Here is a 24143-nt window from a genome sequence, read left to right as displayed (position 1 = left end):
TCAGCTATATCTCTTTGTCACCTGATCCTAGGGAGGCAGTGCATGTCCTGAATTGGGTTCTGGGGGTCGTGATGGGTTGGATGTGGGCTAATAAACTGAGTTAATTCCAGACAAGATGGAGGTAATGTGGTCAGTAGAAGAGCCAACTGGGATGAGGAGAATCTACCGGTTCTGGATGGGGTTGCACTTCTCTTGAAGGAGCAAGTATGCACCTTGGGAGTATTGCTGGACTCAGCTCTGCTTTTGGAAGCTCAGGTGGAGGTGGTGGCCAGGGGTGCCTTTGCATGGCTTTGGCTAGTGCGCCACCTGCGTCTCTTTCTTGAGAAGACAGATCTGGCCATAATTTCCCATGCCTTAGTCACGTCATGGCTTGATTACTGTAATGCTCTTTACATGGGGCTGCCCTTGAAGAATATTCAGAAACTGCAGCTACTGCAAAGTGCAGCAGCTAGGATTTTATCTGGAGCTGCCTGCTGGGATTACATCACACCCATTTTGAAAGAGCTGTACTGGCTGCCAATTTGTTTCTGGGTCCAATCAAGGTGCTGGTTTTGACCTTTAAAACCCTTAATGGTTTGGGCCCTGGATACCTGAGGGACTTCCTGCTCCCAAGGGTTGCTGTCCCCTTGACAAGGTCATGTGAGGGGGCTGTGCTCCAGGTGCTGACAGTGAGAAAAGTCCGGCTGTCGTGAACGTGGGACAAGGCCTTCTCTGTAGGGATGTGCTTGGAACCAGTGGAGGGGGGATACCTTTATGGGCTTGGGAGGGTTCTCTTAGCCCTCCCGCCATGGTTCCCCCACCGGCGCTGCACTTTAAAAGGGTTCAGTGGGGTGGTAGCGTATTTCCTTGCGGCCCTGTTTCCTCATCGGACTGGAAGTGACCGGAAGTACCAGACACACGTGTTCATGTTGGGCACATGCACGAACTTGTTGGGCACATGCCCTGCGGGTGGGCGAGCATGCCATGTGCATGCTTGACATCTCGCAGTCACTTCTGGTCCAACAAGGCAACAGGGCTGCAGGGAGGTATGCTGCCGCCCCGCCAGACCCTTTTAAAGTGCAGTGCCGGTGGGGTAAATGCGGTCGGAGGGGTAAGAGCATCCTCTCCTACCCTTAAACGTATCCCCCCCACCTTTGAACTGGCCAAACCACTGGTCTTTAAAACCTGTTCAGGGGCTTGTAAAAGGGCCTCTGAACACATTTGTGCACATCCCTACTTCTCTGTTGCTGCCCCCAGACTCTGGAATGCTCTGCCATGGGGGTGGCTTCCTAAAGAAGGCAGAATGTGTGCTTAGAGCCTTGCCAAAGGGGGGAGTTGTGGTGCTTGGATCCACACTAGCCAGGTAGCATTTATTTCCTGTCTCTCCCCTGCCCCCGCCCGACTTGGTTGCTGAAATGGTTCGCCTGAACCAGGCCTGGTTCAGTTTGATCGTGAACCAAACTGCCTCTGGTTCGGTCCATGAATGAACCTCTGAACACAGTTCGAGTTGAACTGGTTTGGTAATGAACCGTTCATGCACACCCCTATCCAGCATACCTCTATCCCTCCCCAAATGCTGATTTCCCCCCCCCCAGGTGATTTTTCCACAAAACATTGCAGGAAAATTCTCTCTATTTGTTTTAATGCAAAACAGCCACAAAATGGCTCTGTTTGACAAAGTGGTGGGCAGAAATGAACTCTGAGTTCATTTCTGGCCACCTGAAAACCGTGGATATGCTGAAATTCACCCTTTTTTGTTCCGCATATGCAGAAGTAGGGTGTCAATTATCTGACTGCAGATATGTAGAATTGTCAAAGCTGGGTTGACAAATAATGAGGTATGCCTATACGGTTAACATAAAAAGCAAGAATTTTTGAACACCCATTCTATGTAAGATCTTTCCCTCATTAGGTTCTGCAAAGATGGACAAAGTGTGTCCTTGGAGAAGTGGAAACAGAAGAAAACCTTTGGTAAGAAGTGTTCACACTCAGCTGACAGTTTGCATGCATTACAAGCTGAGGTAATGGAGATAGAAACAAAGTATTTGAATGGCTGTTCAGAAGTAGTCATTGCTTTGAAGGAGTTCTTTGTGAGTTTTGTAAGATCCAGAGAAAGCTCTAACCAAGTACAGAGCCTTTAAAGAGGCATACATGTTAGCAAGCAAGACCCCTTCAAAGAGGGAACGAAGGAAATGTGGTCTGATGGCATTCTACCATAGGTAAGGAGAGAATGCTAAGACATGGACCTAATGCTGGAACACATTCAAACATTGCTGATAACTTTATTCTTAATCAAAGTGTAATCAATGTTCAGATCTACCAAATGGTAAATCTCAAAAGCCATCTTGTCATGTTATACTCCTCATGTTTTCTAAAAGTGGGAACAAGAGTATTCCCATTGGCCTTGCTCACAATGCACCTCCGGCCCAGCAATCCTACTTTCAGGATTCTTTAAAAGGGAGTTGTATCCATGTATACCATGCTGGCGGGAACCTTTAGCTTCCAAGGTTCCTGTCAACATAGCATACATTGGTATGGCCCCTTTCACAAGAATGCTGAATGCACACTCATGGGGGCATGGCCAACAGGTACATTGGGCATCAGGGGGTGGGGTGAGCACTCACAGTACATCTCCCCCTCCCCATCTCTAGTAAACATAGGGAGCATTACATGACAAGATGGCTAGGGTGATATTAGCCATTAGATAGTGAAAGCAGACAGTGTGGTTTAGCAGTTAGAGTGTTGACTTGGGTTCAGTTTCAAATCCCTGATCAACCGCAGAGCTCACAGGATGATCCTGGGCCTCATGTTCTCTCAGCCTGCCTATCCCACAGAGATGTTGTGAGGATAAAGGGAGGGGGCTGTATACACCAACTTATCTCCTTGGATGAAGAATGTGTAAGAAATATTGCTTTATAACTGCTACAACTAAATTTATGTTCCTGCAGGATAACACAACATGTCATTTCTAGTTCTTGGTATTTAATGTGGAAAATAGTGGCTTTCCTACTGTTGCTTGAGTCATGGTAATCAGATGACTAAAATTATAACTAATGTGAAGAAAGGCAGCCGATAGTCCCTCATTTACTGAGCTTTCATACCTATTGATTGTATTTTAAAAATGAAAATAACTGCATTTTCGGTAGAAAAAAATGAAAGATTTTTGACTAGGTGAGAATGTTTTTGATTTTGTGTTTTCAAGCGCACACTAAATGAACCTTCAGTCTTGATAGCAGAAAGGGAACCAGACAGGGTCATTTTATCCCACAGCTAGAGCACTTTAGGACTGGACTATTAACTTCCCTTTCTGTCACCATGGCAACATACTTTTGGACCAGAGAAAAAGAATGCGTCACTTACTTTCTAAAACCTGTTGATCTTTTCTCACAGTTTTTAGCAAAACAACTTAATCTTTGCAAACTTTAACATTCTCCTATCTATAGAGTTCAGCCTTTTGGACTTGGAAGCTAAAATATTTATTTGACTAAGTTCCACTGAAAACAACAACCACAATTTAATATAACACATACTTAGGGACAGATAAGCTCATTGATGTCAACAGCTTTAAGTGTATTAACTCTGTGCTGGATTGTAACCAATCTGTTAAGTTTAGGATTGGTGTGAGGGCTGTGAATCAAGCTGTATTCTTCCATGACCATACATATTTACATACATAAGAATGAAGTTTTCTGCATGTGAATGGCCTTAATAACTAGCTTCAGAAAATATCATGATTGTCATGTAGAAAGAATTAATAGTGCTAATTATTACTACTGAAATGTATTTTTACTTTTATATATAATTTTACCAAAATTATATATGTCTTTCAGTTTTATTTTATTGAACAAAAGTATTGGTTGGGGAATATATATTAATTACAAAAAAGACTTAAAGAAATGTGCATATCCATCTACTTATTAAAATCAAAGTTACACTGGAAACACTGGCTTACTACTTTGATGACACTCTGAAATTTTTCCACTAGGTGGAAACTAGATTCTCGCATTGCAGCTTGATTTAACATTGCTCATATTTTATATGCATTTGCATGGTGACACAGAAATGGGCGCAGAGAGGGATGCTGCTATCCCGTGTGCCCACATTTGGAGAGAACGCCAGCAGGGGAAGAGCAGTGGGTGGCAGGTAGGCAGTGCCTTCCCTGCCTCTTAAGGGAACCCCACCCCCACGTTCGAACTGGCTCGGACACTGGCCCATGGAACCAGTTTGGTGCTCCAGAAAAGCAGCACGGGATTGGTTCCGTCACATTCCTAAGTGTGCACAGGATTGCAGCCTCTATGGTGACTAATTTTTTTCTGCATCTCCTGTGTATTTTTATAGAATCTTTAAACAACAAAAATGATTAAACCATTCATTCATTCATTCATTCATTCATTCAATTTATAACCCACCCTTCCTAAAATGGCTCAGAGAGGTTTACATGAAAATAAAAACACATAATGAAACAAATAACATAAGATAAAAACATTTAAACCAAATTAAAATTTAAACTAGGTATCATTAAAAGCCATGCTAAAAAGATGGATCTTAAAGGCTCTCCTGAAGGCCTGCAAGGAAGATAATCCTCTTATATCCATGGGAAGTGCATTCCACCACCCAGAAGCAACAACTAAGAAGACCTGATCCCAGGTCACCACCAGATGAACTGGGAGCACCTGAAAACAGACCCCTTCTGATTATCTTAATGAGCAGTGGGGATCTTGTAGAGAAAGGCTCTCTCTCAGGTAACTCGGACCTAAGCCATACAGGGCTGTAAAGGTAATAACCAGCACTTTGTACCCTGTCCTGAAACGTATCGGCAGCCAGTACAACTGTTTAAGAACAGGCATAATGTGGTCTCTCTGGGATACCGCAGAGGCCAATCTGGATGCTGCATTTTGAACTAACTGAAGTTTCTAAACTACATACAAAAGCAGCCCTAAATAGAGAACAATTCAAACTTTAGACCAAGTTTGAGTCCCGTGGGAGAGATTTCAACTGCAGTAAGTAACAGCATGTTTCCTGGATAAAGTGCAATATTATATTCCCATTGGGAATTTACATCATATCCACAATCAGGAAAAATACATTGTTGGGTTTATATCCAAGGCTCAGAGAGAAAGTCTAATAAGTCTGAGTTGGATATGTTTGTCTTCTATCTGCAGAAAAGTCAACAATATGGAATGAAATGCTGCAGGTGGAGGACTGTAACTACCTTTAGCTCAAGAGTCGTGATGCAGCTCTACAAAGCGAGCAAATTTCAGAGCTCTAACTGAAAAGGGAAGTTCAGTTAACACTTTTTTGACTCTTGAGTAACACTTCTTTGACCCTTACTGGTACTCTGGTCCTTTTTGGACCACATCTTGGAAAAGAAAAGTGGGGTGGGAGCAGGAACAGTCTGTTCCTTACAACAACCAATTAAGACAGTTGCTATTTTGCAGCTATAGAGATAACTACAATACATCATTCTTTATTGTGCAAATAGTCCCATTATGCAAGTGGACCTGCCTGTGTTTCTCTGCTTTAGAATTGACCCATGTGGGACATTTTTCAGAGATCTTTCAAAACCTCAGCAGGCAAGAGAGTGGCATCTTCAGCCTGAGGTGCTCACCCATTCTCATGTTATGGTAGTTAAGGAAATAAATGTGGCTGTGATTCAGAGTGTCATTCTCTACTCTATTTCTACTGCAAGAGGAAAGAAAATTTAATGCAAATCTGAACAGGGTTAGGTTTACTTAATTTGTCTCCACCCAGCTTGCAAGATAATGAGGCGAGTCTCACCATCAATGAGACTTGCCGTAAGAGGGTTTCCGTAAGGGAGGATCGTCTCCTTGTAGATGATCAAGCCGGAAGCCCTGGGCGGCCGGATTGGCCGCCCACATGACTACTGGCTCTGTCACAGGGACTGGGGGTTGCATGGCCCCCAGAATTTCCAGGATGCCCTGTGCGAGCATGCAGGGCATTCTGGAGAGACCCCCTGCCTCCCGATTGGGGGTCTACTCATGTGTTGCCACATGTCGTGGCAACACACGAGCAAAAAGAGGAGGTTAATGAAACGCTTGCTCCATTAACCCCATCTTAGGAGAAGGGTGTTTAGGGTGGTTAGCTGCCGGGATTGCAGCACACGATCACCCAAAAGCAGGCTAGGCTCTTAGTGGAACTTGGAGCCATACTCTGTATAATTTGTGGGTGACTGATGGCCAAGAGAATGAAATAGATTATTATTAATTGCTGGCCCTATCTGGATGGCTAGGGTCCCTTTCCCAGTTTTATATATTCATACTGTTAACTATCAAAGGACACCACCATAACCCCAAGCTTCAACTGTCGTAGGAATGTCTCATGAGATGGCTTACTATAGGGTTGCCAGTTTCAATGGCATATACTATTATACATTATACTATTATGCATTACACTCTTACTGAAAGATGTTGTGAGATGGCACCAGAGGCGTGGGAGCTGCTAGTTCAGCACCCGAATCACTCAGAAGCCATGCATCTACACAATGCTAAGCCAGCAGCTTCCATGCCCCTGGTGCCACCTCATGACACCCAGTGCAGACTGCTGATGTGATGACTCATGCCTGTGCTGGGTACTGCTAGTCACAGCAGCCAGGCACTCAATGCCTCCATCACAGTCTCATGATACTGTCCCTCTTCTTCTGTGCAGTGATGCCCAGGAGCTGGTAGCCCTCAATGAACCTTCTCTGAATTAGAGTGCAAATTATTGTGAGGGAGTCCTCAGTGACAGTGGGTCTACATTTCTGTGCAGAACACAGCAGATCGGCTCCCACTGGGACTGAGTAACAGAGAGTACATTGCAGCCATTCTGTGGAATCTGGCTCCAGTTCAGGTAATGTTACTTGCACTTCAGCCCCATTTATATTGATGGGACTTAAGCATGACTAAATTTCTTGGACTGGGCATTCTGTGCCGCCCCACCGCCCCCACCCCTCCATAAAAGGTAGAATTCAAGTTATTAACTTTTCCTCATAAAATCCCAAATGTCTATCGCTTCCATACCTGAAGCCTGGCTAGCTCTCCTCTTGACCACAAGTTTTTTTTAATGCAAATGCCACTGTAATGAAGCACTAAGTCTTTATAATATGGACATGAACAGAGCTAATCATATTGGCTGCTCTGGGTCATCTCAACCATATTACTCCCATATTGAAAGAGCTACACTGGCTGCCGATATGTTTCCGGGCAAAACACAAGGTGCTGGTTATGACCTATAAAGCTCTAAACAGCTTAGGCCATGGTATTTAAGAGAACATCTTCTTTGCCATAAACCCCGCCGCCCACTGAGATCATTAGGAGAGGTTTGTCTGCAGTTGCTACCAGCTCATCTGGTGGCTACTCAGGGACAGGCCTTCTCCGTTGCTGCCCCCAGGCTTTGGAATGTGCTCCCTGCTGAAATAAGAGCCTCCCCATCTTGGATAACTTTTTTTAAAGTCCTTAAAAACACATCTATTCACCCAGGCTTGTAACTAAATACTGAATTTTTAACATTGTTTTAAATTTTTAAATTGATGTAATGTTTTAACCTTTTTCTGTTGTAATTTGTATTGTTTTACTGCAAACCGCCCAGAGACACATGTTTTGGGTGGTATACAAATATGTCAAATAATAAATAAATAAATAAATAAATAAATACTCATACCTACAGCTCTTAGAGAACTAAGTTTCCTTAGGGATGTTATTAGCCATGCTTGTTCTACCTGGCTTCCAAGAGCCTCCTGTTTGCAGTTGCATCTCCAGGCTTGGAGATTGCACTTTGTATATGCTCAGGAGCTGCACCGCAATGTGAGCTTTCAGTTTATGGTCCATATGGGGACAAGTCACTTAGTTGGTGGTGGGCTAGTCGCCCCTAGATTTGGCTGCAAACAATGCAAATTGGAACAGGGTAAGATGCACCCCCTCTCCCCAGATGGGAAGGCCAGGTAAGTAGACTTGAGAGTTAACTATACTGAGTTAACCTTAAAGGACACCCTGTACTTAGAGTGAACCACCTCACTCCCCTCCTTTTAACACAACTTGCTAATGAACTGATCATGCCAAGCAGGGAGAAAGTAGATAAGATGGTGAAGTAATTTTCTTCCCATCACAGAGGAGATGAGTCAGTGACACAGGCTTAGAGGTGTACCCATTGAAATTATTGATAGGATTATTGGAGAGCCCATCCTAGCACGGATATTCTTTCATGCACCTGCATACTCTGACTTTCATCACCAACAGCCTTACTTGCAAAATGGGGACACCCCATTGTTACACTCAGGAAAGAACAATCAGGAACAATGCATTCCGAACAGGCCCATCTGGGCCCTTCTACTCAGCAAAGCATGACAATAGGAATGTGTCCCCAGGGCATGTTTTGGGATATAAGTATCACCAGTTCCATGACGCCATGTGCTCCCTTGTCCTTGCAACTTGGGACTCCAACTGCAGACCATTTTCATACACCTTTGGTCTTGCCAACTGGGGCTCCAACCAGCAACCTTTGCTTACTCTCATATGCCTGAGACCTCACAGAAATCTCACATATGCTCTCTTGTAACCTACAAAGAGCTTGAAATCATTATCTGGATCGGTCCTTGTGCCAATCCACCCAGCTTGCCTCGCATCTATAGGAAACTGGACTCATGGAGAAACCATTCTCATGGGCATCCCTCCTTATACTAATCCTTGCAACCCTCCTACTCTCCACCTCGCTGTCCCTGAAGGTTGTGAGTCTCCAGCTGTTCGAAGCCCCGTTGCCTAGAGACAGGTACAGTATAACGGTTGTCTGGCTCTCAGGACCCCAATCAATAACTTCTTTTCAAACTTCCCCCTTCCCCCTCTCTTAGCATCTTTCTTTTGCCTGCCTAGGAAACTTACACAATTAGACCTTAAGCTAAAACGCCTCATTGCAGTTGGTTTATTTAGAAACATACTTTATTGCTCTTGAAGTTAGAAACATCTTCCCATAGTTAATTTGCTTAGCAGCGTATTTTTATTGATATGATCACACCATTCTCTTCTTGTATTCCCCTTATTTCAAATAAATTAGTCTTTTAATTTTGAAACTATATCCTTGTCTCAAATCCAGTCATTTCTTGAGTCCAAACATTTGCACAAATTAAAACTGGTGAAGCTGGCCCCTTTAACAGCTAATTCCTCACACAAACACAAACATTGGGGGTGCAGACCAAACACCCTTGGGTCAGTTTCATTAATAGGAAAGGCAGAGCCCTCCCTGCTGCTGTGATCCCTGGCAGAGAATGAGTTCCCGGGTGTGACCTCAGGGGATTTTGGAGTTTGCGGGGCAGGGCAGGGTGATGATAGGTGTCGTACTTCATACTGCTGCGTACCATCACCAGGGGGGAAAAAAGTGCTGTTTATAAATTGCCTTTCTACCAAGGTACCCCAAAGATGTCTTTTAAGCCTCATTCTGCATACCAACGTGTTCACTGCAGAAGTGAAGGCAATGCCTTCTCCACTGCTGTGATCCCCTGTGGGGAGTGAGTTTTTGAGCGTCACAACAGGTGCTTTTGGAGCTCAGCCACGGCCCTTGCATGGCTGTACAAGGGGCATGGCCATGCACGCATGCAAAGTCGTGGCCACACAAGGGAGCATGGCCGTACTGGCTCCTGGAGTACTTTTTTTAAAAGGCACTGTTTATAAATATTCTAAATAAATATGGGGGCCTAATCATTTTGATTTTTTAATGAGAATATAATGTTTATTTTGTGAAATAATTTTAAATGTGTACATATTTTTAAAATGTTATCCCTTTGGCATTCTGGAATATGTCAGGTTTTATATTAAACTAAATTAAATAATCTCCACCCTGCTTCATCATTTGACAAGACTCTAAACACATCCTACACATAGCAGCTGAATGCACTAATTTCACTACAGTACTTCCCCATGTTGAAAAATGATTTCACCAGCCTCAGACTCTTTTAAGCAATCAAAACACAAGAATGTAGAATATGACGCACAGATTTTGAACTTTAAGGTTGTTCTGCATAATCAAGATGAGGCTGAACAGTATTTATTAGAGAAAAATTATATAGTTTTCTTAATTAATAAGAGCATTAAATATTAATCATATTGAATTATACAATATTTAAATGAATTATGAATATTTGATGCTATGGAAGTTTTGTGAACTTCATAAAAATGGAATTTAAATATTTTCAGCCTCTGTGGCAAAATTATGTTGACATTGTTTTAGATCAGTTTTAATTGTTCCAATTAAATGTTGCTTACTTATCACACAGAGAAATAGGCATTTGTGGGGGAGTAAATGTGACAATTTAACTATAATTATATGATTTATTAAAATGTGAAATCATGTACTCTGCATAAAGTTAAATGCCTTAAAGTTAACTTAAATATCAAAATATAAGTGTTTTAAGGTACTTGACTTAGTTCACGATTTCATTTGCAGAATTGTGAAACTTGATTGGCTGAAGGTCAAATTAATTTTTGTGTTTAACCAATAGGAAGACATTTATTTACTCCATAAATGTATTCCAATTGCAAGAAAACAGGCCGGTTCACACAACCATAAACATCAGGGTAGGAGGTATTGTAACTTGGTTTGCATGGTTGTGTAGACTAACAAAAATCCCAACCCAAGTTGTTCAAAGTTTTTGTATTCTGCTCTTAACCAAGATAGGAGGAGAAGAGAGCTCTCCTACCTTTATTTTCTGGTTGTGTACATCTACCACCATTTCTATCAGCAGCAGGCATGGAAACAATATAGAGCTGTGGCTACAGGGCCATCCTTGAATGTGCCAGTCTGCGAAACACACTCTATGATCCTGTATTTGCAGAAGCTTTAGCATGGCTGGGCCCACTTCCTGCCCTTTCAAGGACAATCAGAGGGCAGATGCTGATGTAATGAGTTTTTCCAGGTACTGGCAGTGCAAAACATGCTAGGAAGGCCTTGGGAGGACTCTATGGCCGCCATCGCACATAACGACAAACTGGGGGGTCCAATGGACCCGCAGTTTACCTCCACCACCACCCCTGTGCACTCCAAGATGATCCAATATGCAGTTTGGGAGACTGCAAAGGGGGAGGCACTGGCTGCTGTGTGGCAGGAAGGACAGCTGTGGCAGCCAATTCATTAGGAGAGGGGGAGGAGCTTCTTACCCTCAATCCTGGTTAGAACATGATGGCAGAATGCAGATGACACAATGATGCCTTCAAACAACAGGTCTTGGCAGCAAAACTCACTACAGACCTAAGGTACAAATTACAGTTTGGGGGCTAAAACTGACCTGCGGTTCTGTGACAAAATGGAAGTTTTCTGCATTTGCACTACCATGATTTTTAATCTCCGGCATGTTGGACTCCAGTTTGCCATTATGTGCAGAGGCGGCCTATGCTATAACTCCCAATTTCATCAACAGACATATCTTCACTTGTCTTACTTATGGGTTTCCTAAGTTTGCTGACCCAAACAGAGGTTCTGATAATCTGTTACTTCTATGGTAGGAGCTTTCTAACCTCCAAATCCACTCTATATGATTGTGTGAAAGACCCTAAAGTATACTTATTTTTCTGAAGCTAATTTTTACAAAGATACTATCTTTTTATACAAGTAGATTTTTGTCATAGTTACATTCTGGGCTTGTCAGGAACCTAAAGGGGTTCAAAATGACACTATATCTGTATATCCATACTTATATGTATAATGAATAATAACTGAATTTTCCCAACCTTATGTTCTGCCTCAGTGTTTTCAGTGAAAACATGTCAAATCAGCTAAATGGTCTATGGCTTCAACTGTCAAGTCAGATATGTGTTTCTGTAGTTTAGTGAATAGCCAGCCATGAGTGGGGCTGAAATGCAACAGGGTGAGGTCTGAAATTTTTACTTGACACTTCTAAGAGAAATGAGAGTCAGCATGGTGTAGTGGTTAGAGGGTTGGACTAGGACCAAGGAGACCTGAGTTCAAATCCCTGTTCAGCCATGAAACTCACTGAGGCTATTCACACGCCTGTGCAGAAGTGGGCAAAGGGAGCCAAACCCGTTTTTGCATGCTCGTGTGAACTGCCAGGATCGGGCTGATCCCAGTGGCAACAAGGCAGCAAACCCACCTAAGTAGCCACCCTGTAAAACAAGGTTAAGGCAGTGAGTGCTCCCTTAACCCCGTTCTTTTGATCGTCTCACTTGAACTTCTCTGTCTCACTTGAACTTTAAAGAGCAAAACATGTAACTGATTGCAAATGGCTTCCTTAAACATTATGGAACAGCACGCTTAGCTGGAGAAATCCATGGATTTGGTTGAGAAAACTTTTTTAAGATAAAGGAATATAATGTGGAAACAAAGCAGCTGCTGATAGGATGGGCCGAGACTATATGGCAAATTTCACTGCAGTTCTCAATGTCATGGCTTGCTTTCGTCCCCTTGTTGAAGCGCTCAATGTCGATGCAATTGCCATTAAGTTATTCGTTTGAATTAGGCTACTGGATGTGCAAGGATTATGGGGTGTAGAAGCCCTCTGAGAAATGTAACTTGTCTTACAAAATCTCATTTGGTTTCATTGGGATGTTTCTCCCTAGGCTGGATCCTGAAATTCGCTATGAATTTCAGTTTTTCAGTGCCAACCCTTATTAGGGTTGCAGTGCTTGCAATGTTAGAGTTCAGCTGTAGTTGCCATGTGTTCTACATGGGCACTGTTATCCACACACTTAAACATCAAAAAATGTCCATTGGAAATTAGTAGTATGTTTGATCCTGCTCAATATCGTCATTCAAAGAAAAGAGTTGACACAAAAGTACTTGAAACTGCTGAATATACAAAACAGGGATGAATTGCAGATGCATTAGATTATAGGCAAAATGGGTAATGGTCTCCATAGTCTGGAGAGATGGATTGATATAATAAGATTGAATTTGACAAGACTAATGTGAACTGTTGCACGAAGGAGAGAAGAACCAAATGCACAAATATAAGGGAGAAATAAATGCATAAATATAAGGGGAAAGTGGTCAGCCACCAACACTTCTGAGAACTCTTAGGACTTGGCACACAAACAACTGAATATGGGTAAGGGTGCCTTCACACGACATGGAGGAAAGTCCAGTTCCATCAACCACTGCACCATGATAAAATGTTCCTTTTAATGTGGCCTAAAATGGCACTGGAAACTTGTCACAGAGTGTCAAATCATTTAGGGCAGCTTCACATGACACAGCAGCAAGTCTGGTTCTGCAAACTGCCAGTTCTTGGAGACCACATGACCACATTACAGCATGAACTGTAAGTTCTGCACATTTCATCATGTCTGAACCTACCAGTGTTGGGTTCCTCAGCTGCACTTCCCTCCGGGAACCCAACACCTGTAACTGTGGATATCAGGTAGCAGAAGGAGTGTCTTAGGCCATATTCCAGCCCTATGTGTAGGACATACACATGTGAAACTCAAGCTCACATGCCCTCTCTCAACTTGAGTAGACCCTTCAGTGTGAACCAGAGTGTGAACTATGCCCTGCTGCCCCGTTCCCTCCTCGGTCCAGAAGTGACACATGAGTATGCTGCCGCCCCGCCGGACTGGTTTTTAAGAGAGTGCTGGTGGGTGAAGCGCAGAAGCAGGGGTAAGTGCACTCTCCCCAGCCCTTAAAGGTATCCCACCCGCCTTAGAACAGGCCGAATCGATGACTGTTCGAACCTGTTCGGAGGCTCGTAAAAGGGTCTCTGAATATCTCTGCACATCCCTAGTTGGGGGAGGACATTTCAGGTGAACCTATTGGCAATAGTGAAACATGGTGAGCTGGGGGGCAATATTAGAAGATCTTTATTCCCACCTTACTTCCAAATTTTGATCCCTCCTTAATTTCAGAATCTTCTGAAGTTATGCCAGTTTGACAGCCATTTTACATTTCTCCCCTGCCATGTTTCTTCCTCCCTCCTCCATACACACATAACTCCTCTCACACAAACACACAAATACAATTATATTTAAGGCACACACTAATGTGATATCTGTAAAAGAGCTACTCAAAATGAGATTCCACAGAGTAGACTCTTCAAAACACAGCAAAGCTTAACAAAGATACCAGTCAATCCAAAGACACTTTTTCCACAGATTGCACCTTTAACTAACAGGAGCATCACAGGCACAAGCATCAAGCTGCACACACATTCATTTTTGAAGTATTATAAAGAGGTTAATGTTATAGAGTCTTGCCCTTTTTATCTACATGACTTAATAAATGTAGCCACAGCCCAATCTTCTAAGCCAGGAATAGGCAACCTTGATTCTCCAGCTGTTGTTGAACTACAACTCCCATCATCCCCAGCCAAACAATTATGGCTGGGGATGATGGGAGTTGTAATTCAACAACAGCTGGGGAGCCAAGGTTGCCTACTCCTGCTCTATGCCTATGACATGGCTTTTATTGCTGTCCAGAAAGTGCTTCTAGAGGATGAACCGTCACTAGAGGATGAACGCATATTTGTCATTTATTGATACAGTCAATTTGATAAAATCTTGAAGTATGTTTCATGTATTGATCTACAACACTTGGGCACTGAAATAGAAGTAAAAATTTAATATCGTCCCAGAGAGTGATCTGAGGACTATTGTGCTGTTAGAGTTAAGCAGGGTCAGTCAATGCCGGGATGGAAAACTTTCTGGGAACCCAACACCAATACTCTGAGTTTTCCAAGGGGACAATGTTGTATGGGTAATAAATCAATACATTTACTCATCATAGGTGCAGTGAAGATGTTTCAAAGAGACCACATGTTCACCTATGGGAGGAGACTGCAGGCTCCTGGCCACTTGCAACCCATCATGGAGGCATGCAAGTTGATTGCATAAATCTGTGTCTCCATGTGGCAGTTGGATCTGTAACTGCTTCATGATCATGGCAGTTGGTGCCATGTGTGATCATAGTTAGGGATGTGCGAACCGGTTCGGATCCGAACCGGTTCGGGTCCGAACCGGTTCCGGTTCGGAGGTTCGGATCGAACCGAACCACCCCTGGTTCGGTTCGAATCCGAACCGAACTGGGGGTGGTTCGTTTCGAACCGGTTCGGACCGGTTCGGATCGGTTTGGAAAGCTGAAAATTGGTCAGATGGTAGCTGGCACCCAGGGGTACCTGTCACCCAAACCCCAAAGCAATTGGACACTCTTACGATTTTTTATGAATTTTTGAAAAATATTTTTATTTTTCTCTCATAGGATATAATGGGACCCGAACCAGGCCATTATTTCTTATTGTGGAGCACTCATGGGTGCCAACAACCATGCAAACCCTGAAGCAATCAGACACCCCTATGATTTTTTATGAATATTTGAAATATTTTTAATTATTTTTCTCATTGAGTATAATGGGACCCGAACCAGTCCATATCCCCTGTTGTGGAGGACCTAGGAGCACAAAAGCAGGGTGAGTGGTAGACAGGCATGGGTGCCTACCACCCAAAAAATCTCAAGGCAATTGGACACTCCTCTGATTATTGGTGAATTGTTAAGTGTTTTTGAATTCCTCATAGAGAATAATTAGGATTGCAGCAAATGTATAGCTTCACGTCGGGGGGAAAGGGGTGTCGTAGAGTGCAGTGTGGTGGGTGGTAGTTCCTAGGGTGGGCAAGGAAGCTATCAGAATTATTTGAAAGGAATTGGGCAAAGAGGTGATTTTTAAGTGATTTTTGAAGTTTACGCGTCTTTAAGGTTTTTCCTCATAATAAGTTATAATGGAGCTTTCAGCAGCCCTATAAGTGCACATGGGGGTGCTGGGGTGGCCCAGAGCAAGTGGTGGTGTAGTGCACATAGGGTGCCAACCACCTCCATGGGTTTCTAACCCATGGGGTACAGGGATCTCTGGTAGGGGCACCCCCATGGGTACAGGGTTCTCTTGTTTCTGAGGTATTGAGTGTGGATTCTATGATAGCAAATGAGATTTTCAATGAGACACCATCAATCCACTCTAATATGCTATCATAGAATCCACACTCCGCCTCCTGCTTCTTCTCTGTGTGTGTGCTTAGTAGGGGTGTGCAATTTGGGATTTCAGGTGATTTGGCTCGGACCTGAACCGAATCACCCCTGTTCTGTTTTGTGCCCGAATCTGGGTCACCCGAATCACCCTTGATTTGGTTTGGATTCGGATTTAATCCAAATCTGAATCCGAATCGATTCGGGGGGGTAAAAAGGGGCCCAGGGGCAAAATTTTGGGGTGGGGTGGTAGTGCCCAATGGTTAGAGTCTACCACCCCAATTTCAGGGGGATTGGGCAAAGGGCTGATTTTTGGTGAATTTTTAAAGTTTTAGTGACTTTGGGGCAGTTTGGGGGCATAGCATGGGATCTGGGCAAAAGGAGTGGGGTGGGGTGGTAGTGCCTAATGGGTTCAGGCTACCACCCCAATTTCAGGGGGATTGGGCAAAGGGCTGATTTTTGGTAAATTTCTGAAAATTTCATATCTTTGGGGCATATTGGGGCATATTGGGGCAGAAAGTGGGGCCTGGGGCAGAATAGTGGGGTGTGATGGTAGTGCCTAATGGGTGGAGGCTACCACCCCAATTTCAGGGGGTTTGGACAAAGGGGTGATTTTTTGAGAATTTTTGAAGTTTTAGTGACTTTGGGGCAGTTTGGGGGCAGAAAGTGGATCTGCCCCAAAATAGTGGGGTGGGGTGGTAGTGCCTAATGGGTGGAGGCTACCACCCCAATTTCTGGGGGATTGGGCAGAGGGCTGATTTTTTGAGAATTTTTGAAGTTTGGGTGTCTTTGGGGCAGATTGGGGGCAGAAAGTGGATCTGCCCCAAAGGAGTGGGGTGGGCTGGTAGATAGTGCCTAATGGGTGGAGGCTACCACCCATCCCCAATTTAAGAGTGATTGGGCAGAGGGGCGAATTATGGTGAATTTATTTGTATGAGGTTTGTCTTCATAAGGTGAAGTGTGCTAAATTGATTACTTCCTCATATTATTCATAGTAAAGGAAAGTGTGAAAAAGTGAAAGTGGGGTCATGAGAGTTGTTTAATTGAAAAATATCTCATTTGCTATGATAGAATGAGAATTCACACCTTTTCTATTCACCATAATTCACCCCTCTGCCCAATCACTCTTAAATTGGGGATGGGTGGTAGCCTCCACCCATTAGGCACTATCTACCAGCCCACCCCACTCCTTTGGGGCAGATCCACTTTCTGCCCCCAATCTGCCCCAAAGACACCCAAACTTCAAAAATTCTCAAAAAATCAGCCCTCTGCCCAATCCCCCTGAAATTGGGGTGGTAGCCTCCACCCATTAGGCACTACCACCGCACCCCACTATTTTGGGGCAGATCCACTTTCTGCCCCCAAACTGCCCCAAAGTCACTAAAACTTCAAAAATTCTCAAAAAATCACCCCTTTGTCCAAACCCCCTGAAATTGGGGTGGTAGCCTCCACCCATTAGGCACTACCACCACACCCCACTATTCTGCCCCAGACCCCACTTTCTGCCCCAATATGCCCCAATCTGCCCCAAAGACATGAAATTTTCAGAAATTTACCAAAAATCAGCCCTTTGCCCAATCCCCCTGAAATTGGGGTGTTAGCCTGCACCCATTAGGCACTACCACCCCACCCCACTCCTTTTGCCCAGATCCCATGCTATGCCCCCGAACTGCCCCAAAGTCACTAAAACTTTAAAAAATCGCCAAAAATCAGAGGAAGGTCCAATCGACTTGAAATTTGGGTGGCAGGTAGAACTCAAGGTCCCCTTTCAAACCAGCTATTTTTTGAGATCCGAACCGGTTCGGTTCGGATCCGAACCGGTTCGGATCCAAACCGAACCGGGGGGGTGGTTTGGCAAAACCAAAACCGAACCACCCTGGTCCGGTTCGGACCCGGTTCGGATCCGAACCGAACCGGGAGAACCGGTTTTATGCACATCCCTAATCATAGTCATTTTGAAAGAGCTGCTGTGGCCACACAAACTACAGCACCTAGATGTCCACCATCCCCATGGAAGCACCAGGTCATACAACCGCTATTTGCACATAATTCTAACTGGGTCACACTAAAAAATACTGCCAGCATTCATAATTTTATGGAGGCCCCAGAAAGCTTCCTCCTTCCATGTCTTCCCTGGTGACTGGAATGTTAGTGTCACCAGTACCAAAGATGCTGGGAGATGTGGTTCCTGTGTCCTGGAATTCAGTCTCCCAGAGTTTCTGGCATCTGTGACACTTATATTGCAGGAACCAAGAAGGAATGAAGAGGAAGAATGAATGAAAAGGGAGACCTCTCGCTCTTTCTCTTATCTTGCTATGAGCATTGTTGTAGTAGCTACTGTCACCAAGATAGATAAGTAGGAAAAGTAGGAAGAGGGATAAGTAGGTAAAGGGTGGCTTGACAGGTAGCAGCATGGGCAGTGTACAAGGGTTCATGGAGGGAGCCCAGTGTACAAGGGTTCATGGGAAGATCCTATCTTCAGGACTGTAACAGAATAACCAAATTCAGAAAAAGGCTTGGAAAGTCAAGATTTTCTTCCCCAGTTAGGAAAATTGCTCAGCTTACCAAGCCAATCCCAAATAGAGCCTTAGACATGTGGAATTATACTAGGTCAACAGGTGTCATATGTAAATAAGCAATGAAGTTTTGGGGCTTATAATGGTGGGACCTTTTTTTCCTGGGTTTTTTGTTTTTGTTTTTGCCTCTCACCTTAACTAAAGAGGCAAGCCTCCGCACCTTTAATAATCAATTAGACTAATCCTGGAAGGGTGTACTCTGCAAAAGTTGTCACATCACGAAGCTTTCCCAAAGTATTTGTTTTCTGGTGACACTCTATGGATGCGAAGGCTGGACTTTGAAGAAGCAAGATAGAAAAAGTATTGACACTTTTGAACCTTTCTGCTGGAGAAGACTTTTGAGGATACCATGGACAGCCAGGAAAACAAACAAATGGATCATTGAACAAATCGATCCAGAATTTTCACTCAAGGCACAAATCACCAGGCTCAAACTATCATAGTTTGGACACATTATGAAAAGACTCAGTTCCCTTTAGAAGTCCATAATGCTGGGAAAAATTGAAGGAAAGAGAAGAGGAGGAGGACCAGCAGCAAGGTGAATGGACTCGATTATGACAGCAATGAATGCACCACTGAGAGACCTTAAAGGCCCAGTTGAAGACAGATCATCCTGGAGAGAATCTATCTATGTGGTCGCTAAGAATCGACACCAACTTGATGGCACTCAATCAATCAATCAATCAATCATCTTCCAAAAATATCTTACTTACCTCTGTGATATTTTCAAATAATGGCTTTGATGTTTGTAGAAGAAGCATCTGAATTATTGGATCTAATTCTGCAACATAAATGAGGGGAAAGAAGAATTATATTAAACTTTGTAATAAAGTTAAAAGAAGAATCAGAAGTAGTGTTAACAGTTAAATTTACTCAGGTGGGTGTAGAATTTCCTTGGTTCAGTAGACTTTGTCGGCTGAGGCCTTTAAATAAGATGAAGTTTTTTTAAAAAAACAACAAAATCAACTCATTTTACTGTTATTGTAGAACGGTTAGTTTGTTAGTATATTTGTACACCACCCTGTAGAATCCAGAGGAGAGAGTTGTGGTATGCAAGGACAAGACAGTGGAACTGAATCAGGAATATTAACGGTTTAATATGATTGATACTGAGGCTATTTTCACGATTGCCTAGACTAGGGAGCCTAGCCGGCTTTGGGGTGATCGTGTGCTGCAACGGGAGCCACACGGCTCCCGGCAGCTAGCCTTCATAAATACCCTTCCCCTTAGACAAGGTTAATGGAGCGAGCATTCCGTTAACCTCATCCTTTTGCTTGTGTGTTGCTGCGGCGCGCGGTGACACATGAGTAGACCCCTGACCGGGAGGCTGCAAGCAGCCTCCCAGGCTCGGGGATCTCTCCAGGATGCCCCGCGCACTTGCATGGTGCATCCTGGAACTTCCGGGGGCTGTGCAGCCCCCGATCCCTGAAGCTCTGCCGGCTCTGTGACAGAGTCGGCAATTGTGTAGGCGGCCGATCCGGCTGCCTTTGAATTGTCTGTGGGGAGCCCGCTTTCCCCACAAACCCCCTTACAGTTCTTCACACTAATCATGTGAAGATCCTCATTATGTACGGAGAGGTAAGTGCAGACCACTTTTCAGTGCTCTTGCTGCTGGCTGTTGGTTAGCCCTGCCTCTACTCCAGGACTGGAATAAAAGTAACTAAAGCAGCATTCAAAAGCTGCCCTGGATCAAGAAATGGATTAACCAAAAATACCGCACACCCCAAACTCACATCTCTGGGCAGTTTACAACAAACATAAAACTAATTAAAACAGACATTAAAACAACTTAGGGCCACAATTTTAGTTTAAAAAGCTTGGGAGAATAACAAGTAAATGATATATAAGTATAATTAGTGATGATCTTCTTAATAGAAAATAAGGACTGTTTTCCCTGTTACCTTCCCAGTAACAAATTAGTGTTAGCCAATGCCATATCATTAAAATGAATGCGAGACATGGCCCAAATATTACTAAGTCCCTGGTTAAAATTTCACCTTAGCCATGGATTCACTAGCTGGCCATGGATAAGCTGGGGTTTCTCAACCATTCTGCCCCTGCCTGCAATGCAGGGATAATAATACTGACCTATTATGTCAGATTACTGAGAAACATGAAATGACTGGACACTCTAAAGAACCATGTAAATATTACATATGATGCTATCTTTCTATAAAAGTCAAAGCTCTGAGTTCCCTCTCTGTCACACTATACTATCACACTCTGATTTTACCAAGAAACTGAACAACAAGGTTTGATTATGCAGACTGAATGGGTTGATGGCCAAATCTGACTGGATATTAAATATGTGATGCGTAGCTGGGGAGTGGGTATTGGATCAGGACCTCAGCATGGTTGATGAGGGGCTTTATGTTTTTTCACCCTTTCAGTTTCCTGCTTCAAATTGCCCCCAGTCCAAAGAAATCATTTGCCCTCAAAGATGACACTTTCTGTAAGGAACTTTGAGGAGCAAACAGCTGCTTTGGATGGGGAATCTGAGGGAGAAAGGCATGGGGGCAAAGGATTACAGCTTCTTCCATCATCACCCCCATGGGTGCTATTTTGATGGGGAAAGCCACTCCCCACTGCCATATTTCACAGTAAAGCAGGTGGCAGAATTGTGTGCCCGGCTCCACTGACAGGCACGTGGGCCGCCATGTTGTTTCCCCCAGGCACGTGACCATTGGGAGAGAGGGAGCAGCTGCATAAGCACTGGACTCCCTTCTCTGCGCTCAGTTGCTCTGGGGAAAGGCACCCATCCACCCATCCGTTTTCAGTGAGGGTTATCTGGTCACCTTTGTGTTGGAAGTGAAGGACTTTGCGCTATCTCATGTCTCAATGACAGAGAAGGACAGACTAGTGAATCAGAGGGCTAGAGAGGTCAAGACATTGGTCATCCCTTCTCTACTGCTCTGACACTATCCCTTGATATGTAGATTGCTATTCTTAGGGACTTCCTTCCTTCCAGCCACTTCCTACTTCCTTCCCTTTCTCTTCCCTTCCTTCTCCCTTGCAACATGTAAGCTCCTCTCTCCCTGCACAATGTGTGCAGAGATGCAGAATCCATCTGCATCCAGCTAGCTAGCTAGATTAGAGATCCTGTCTCTTCACTTTACTATCTAGAATAGAGTTCTATAATAAATACTCCTTATATTGATTTGAAACTATGAACTGGCTCCAAGTTATTTTACTCTCAGCATACACGCATGCCTAACCAAATTCCGCTATGTTGTGCCTCTGTGCACTCTGCTATAATGAAAAAGGGTTTCTCTTACCAGAGAGAATTCCCAACACTTTGGAGGCCAAGTAGGAATTTTTGGGGTCACACATTATTGGCTCTGGGGGTGGCCTTTTATTGCCTACTTCTCACTGATGCTCCTGATAGGGTTTCCACTGCTTAGGTTACTTTGGTCAATTTGCAGGTGAGTGCGGGTTGGGCTAGAGGACCAATTAAGGGGAGTTGGGAGCCAAGGAACAACCCTTGCAGGCTTTGTAGCCTTTGGGCTAGGATCTGCCCTCACTTGGAGGCTGACTTGGGCCCACCACTCAGAGTTTTGCGGCCTGGGTTGGGATGGGACTGGCTGGCCACCCCTCAGTGGGATAAAACCTTGCGGTTGTGATGATGTCCACACTTGGGACCATGCTGAATCAACACCAGTCCTTCGCTCTGTTTTGGACAGTTCTCCTTATGAGGCTGACCCACATGGATGGTACTTGCACTCTATTTAGTAAGTTCCTCACTGAAGGTTCTTTGTATTTGTATTAATAAAGTGGCCCTAGGTTCTCCAATTACATGTATCCTGTCTTTATTGGGGCCTGGGTGTGCAAATTGCACATACAGGAGACAATGACATGGTTAGTGTTTTGTCTAGTCTGGTCCTCCGTTCCGAATAGTTACCACTGAGAATGAGAAGTCCTATGTGAAAAAATAAACAGGCTGCAATTGGTAGACAGAGGAGTGAGTTTGCTCCCAAGAAGGGGACAGTGTAAGTTTGGTCCTCACACCAGTCTTGACTTGCCTTAGGATGCTTGCATTATGGTTTGACAGGTGTACTTCCCCAGCCAAACTCCACACCTGTCCCCAGAGTGGGTCGCAAGGATCACAAGGCCCCACTTTCACAGTCTGTATTCATACTGAAAATCGAAATCAAGCGAGCTTCTGCCCTTCTGCTCCAAATGATGTCAGTCAGTATACATATTGATTTTTTCTCATTTAAGGGTCAAACTACATGTGACATTAGATACATCTTTGATAGACTGAAGCGGACCAAAATTGCCCTTTCCTCAAAAAAATCACACATATACACCCAGTGACTATTAGTCCCTGAAGGCACGTGTTTGGTATGTGGGCTATACTCCTCTGGAATGAAATGTTAAGTTATTGCGAGTTCTGTGGCTTGCAAAAATTAGAGCCAATGGAACTACTTGGGAGTAGGAAGTCCTACTCATGTGTAAAGAATCATGACTCTGGATAAGAGTTAAGTGCACCTTCAGCTAGACTTGTATTTGCTGTGAGCAGTTAACCTTTCCCTCAGCTTGTCCCTTGGCATTGGTTACTTGCATCCCCCCACCCCCAGGAAAGGAAGTAACACATTTTGGGAAAGTCTACATTTCATTTTTAAAAATTGCTGTTTTCCTTCTATCTTAGCAGCTGCAATGTCATTTCAGACATGACATTTTTAATAACACAAATAGCATGTGCCATATCCAAGACAAGGCAAGCAGATAACAATGGCTATTAGATGTCCAAACCTAAGATGATAAAATGAGAATAATTAGCATTTATATAAGCAGTGCAGAAGAGAGGGGGTGGGGGAATATGCAGTAATTACAGCCAAAGGCTTGAAGAGTAATGGGCAAAGGCTACAGCTGCTACAGTTTAACAAGTCAGCAAAAAAGTAATATGTATGGGCTTTGGGGTCCAGATTGTTAATTACTTGAACTCCCATTTATATAGCATGCTTAGCATCTGGCTATAGATAATATAGCAGGAGTTGTTAGTTATGGGATGCAACTGAGAATCTGCTGGCTGGATATGACTGAGTAACAGCTAGGCTCTTTTCAAAACCAGGCCAAGATTCCAAAGTGGATTTATAAATATCTTTAAAGTCTAATTATTTTATTATACTCATTTTTTTCCAAATACTTTAAGTGAAGAAGAGAAAATGAGAAAAAAAATTGACTAAGTCAATAAATTGAAATATCCTACTAAATATTGCAGTCCTAAATATGGCATATAAGCAAAGATACCCCACTCTCCAGAAAACTACAGACATTATGCTCATAATTGGTTTCATCTGCCTTCCATCCCTTAATTTTACCATTTGTCAGCTTAAACAACTGAGATATTTGCCACACTCTACTAATGTGGATGATCAGGGATGCAGATCCCCTTCTAAGCATTTGAGGATCCCTCGCTCATTTTACTGGATTCCCACCACCAAATCTAGTAACCTGAATCTTCAATCCCCAAAACATTTTCTCCCTGCAAAAGTGTCTTCTTCTTCCCTCCAAAACTTAGTTGAACTTTATGCTTTCCCCATCTTAATTCCTGTGGATGATGTCAAAAATCTTTGCACAGAAGCAAACTTCTTTTGAAATTCTGTAAAAAGAAAAAAGTCTGTCTTATGGGAAGGGATGGGGGTG

The 24143-nt window shown here is 43.6% G+C and overlaps 1 protein-coding gene across 4 annotated transcripts in view; it reads right to left on the bottom strand.

Moving 5' to 3' along the window:
- CNBD1 (cyclic nucleotide binding domain containing 1) overlaps nt 1-24143 on the bottom strand; it is a 275403-nt gene that overhangs the window by 25534 nt on the left and 225726 nt on the right. For all 4 annotated transcript variants that reach the window (XM_053313410.1, XM_053313411.1, XM_053313413.1 and 1 more), the window contains one exon: nt 19211-19278. In XM_053313410.1, coding sequence (XP_053169385.1) covers nt 19211-19278 — 68 coding nt within the window. The remainder of the gene's footprint in view (nt 1-19210; nt 19279-24143) is intronic.

This window comes from Hemicordylus capensis, chromosome 4, assembly GCF_027244095.1.
Source record: "Hemicordylus capensis ecotype Gifberg chromosome 4, rHemCap1.1.pri, whole genome shotgun sequence".
Taxonomy (NCBI): domain Eukaryota; kingdom Metazoa; phylum Chordata; class Lepidosauria; order Squamata; family Cordylidae; genus Hemicordylus; species Hemicordylus capensis.
The sequence above is the reverse complement of the archived record's forward strand: the minus strand, read 5'-3'. Positions and strand labels throughout refer to the sequence as shown.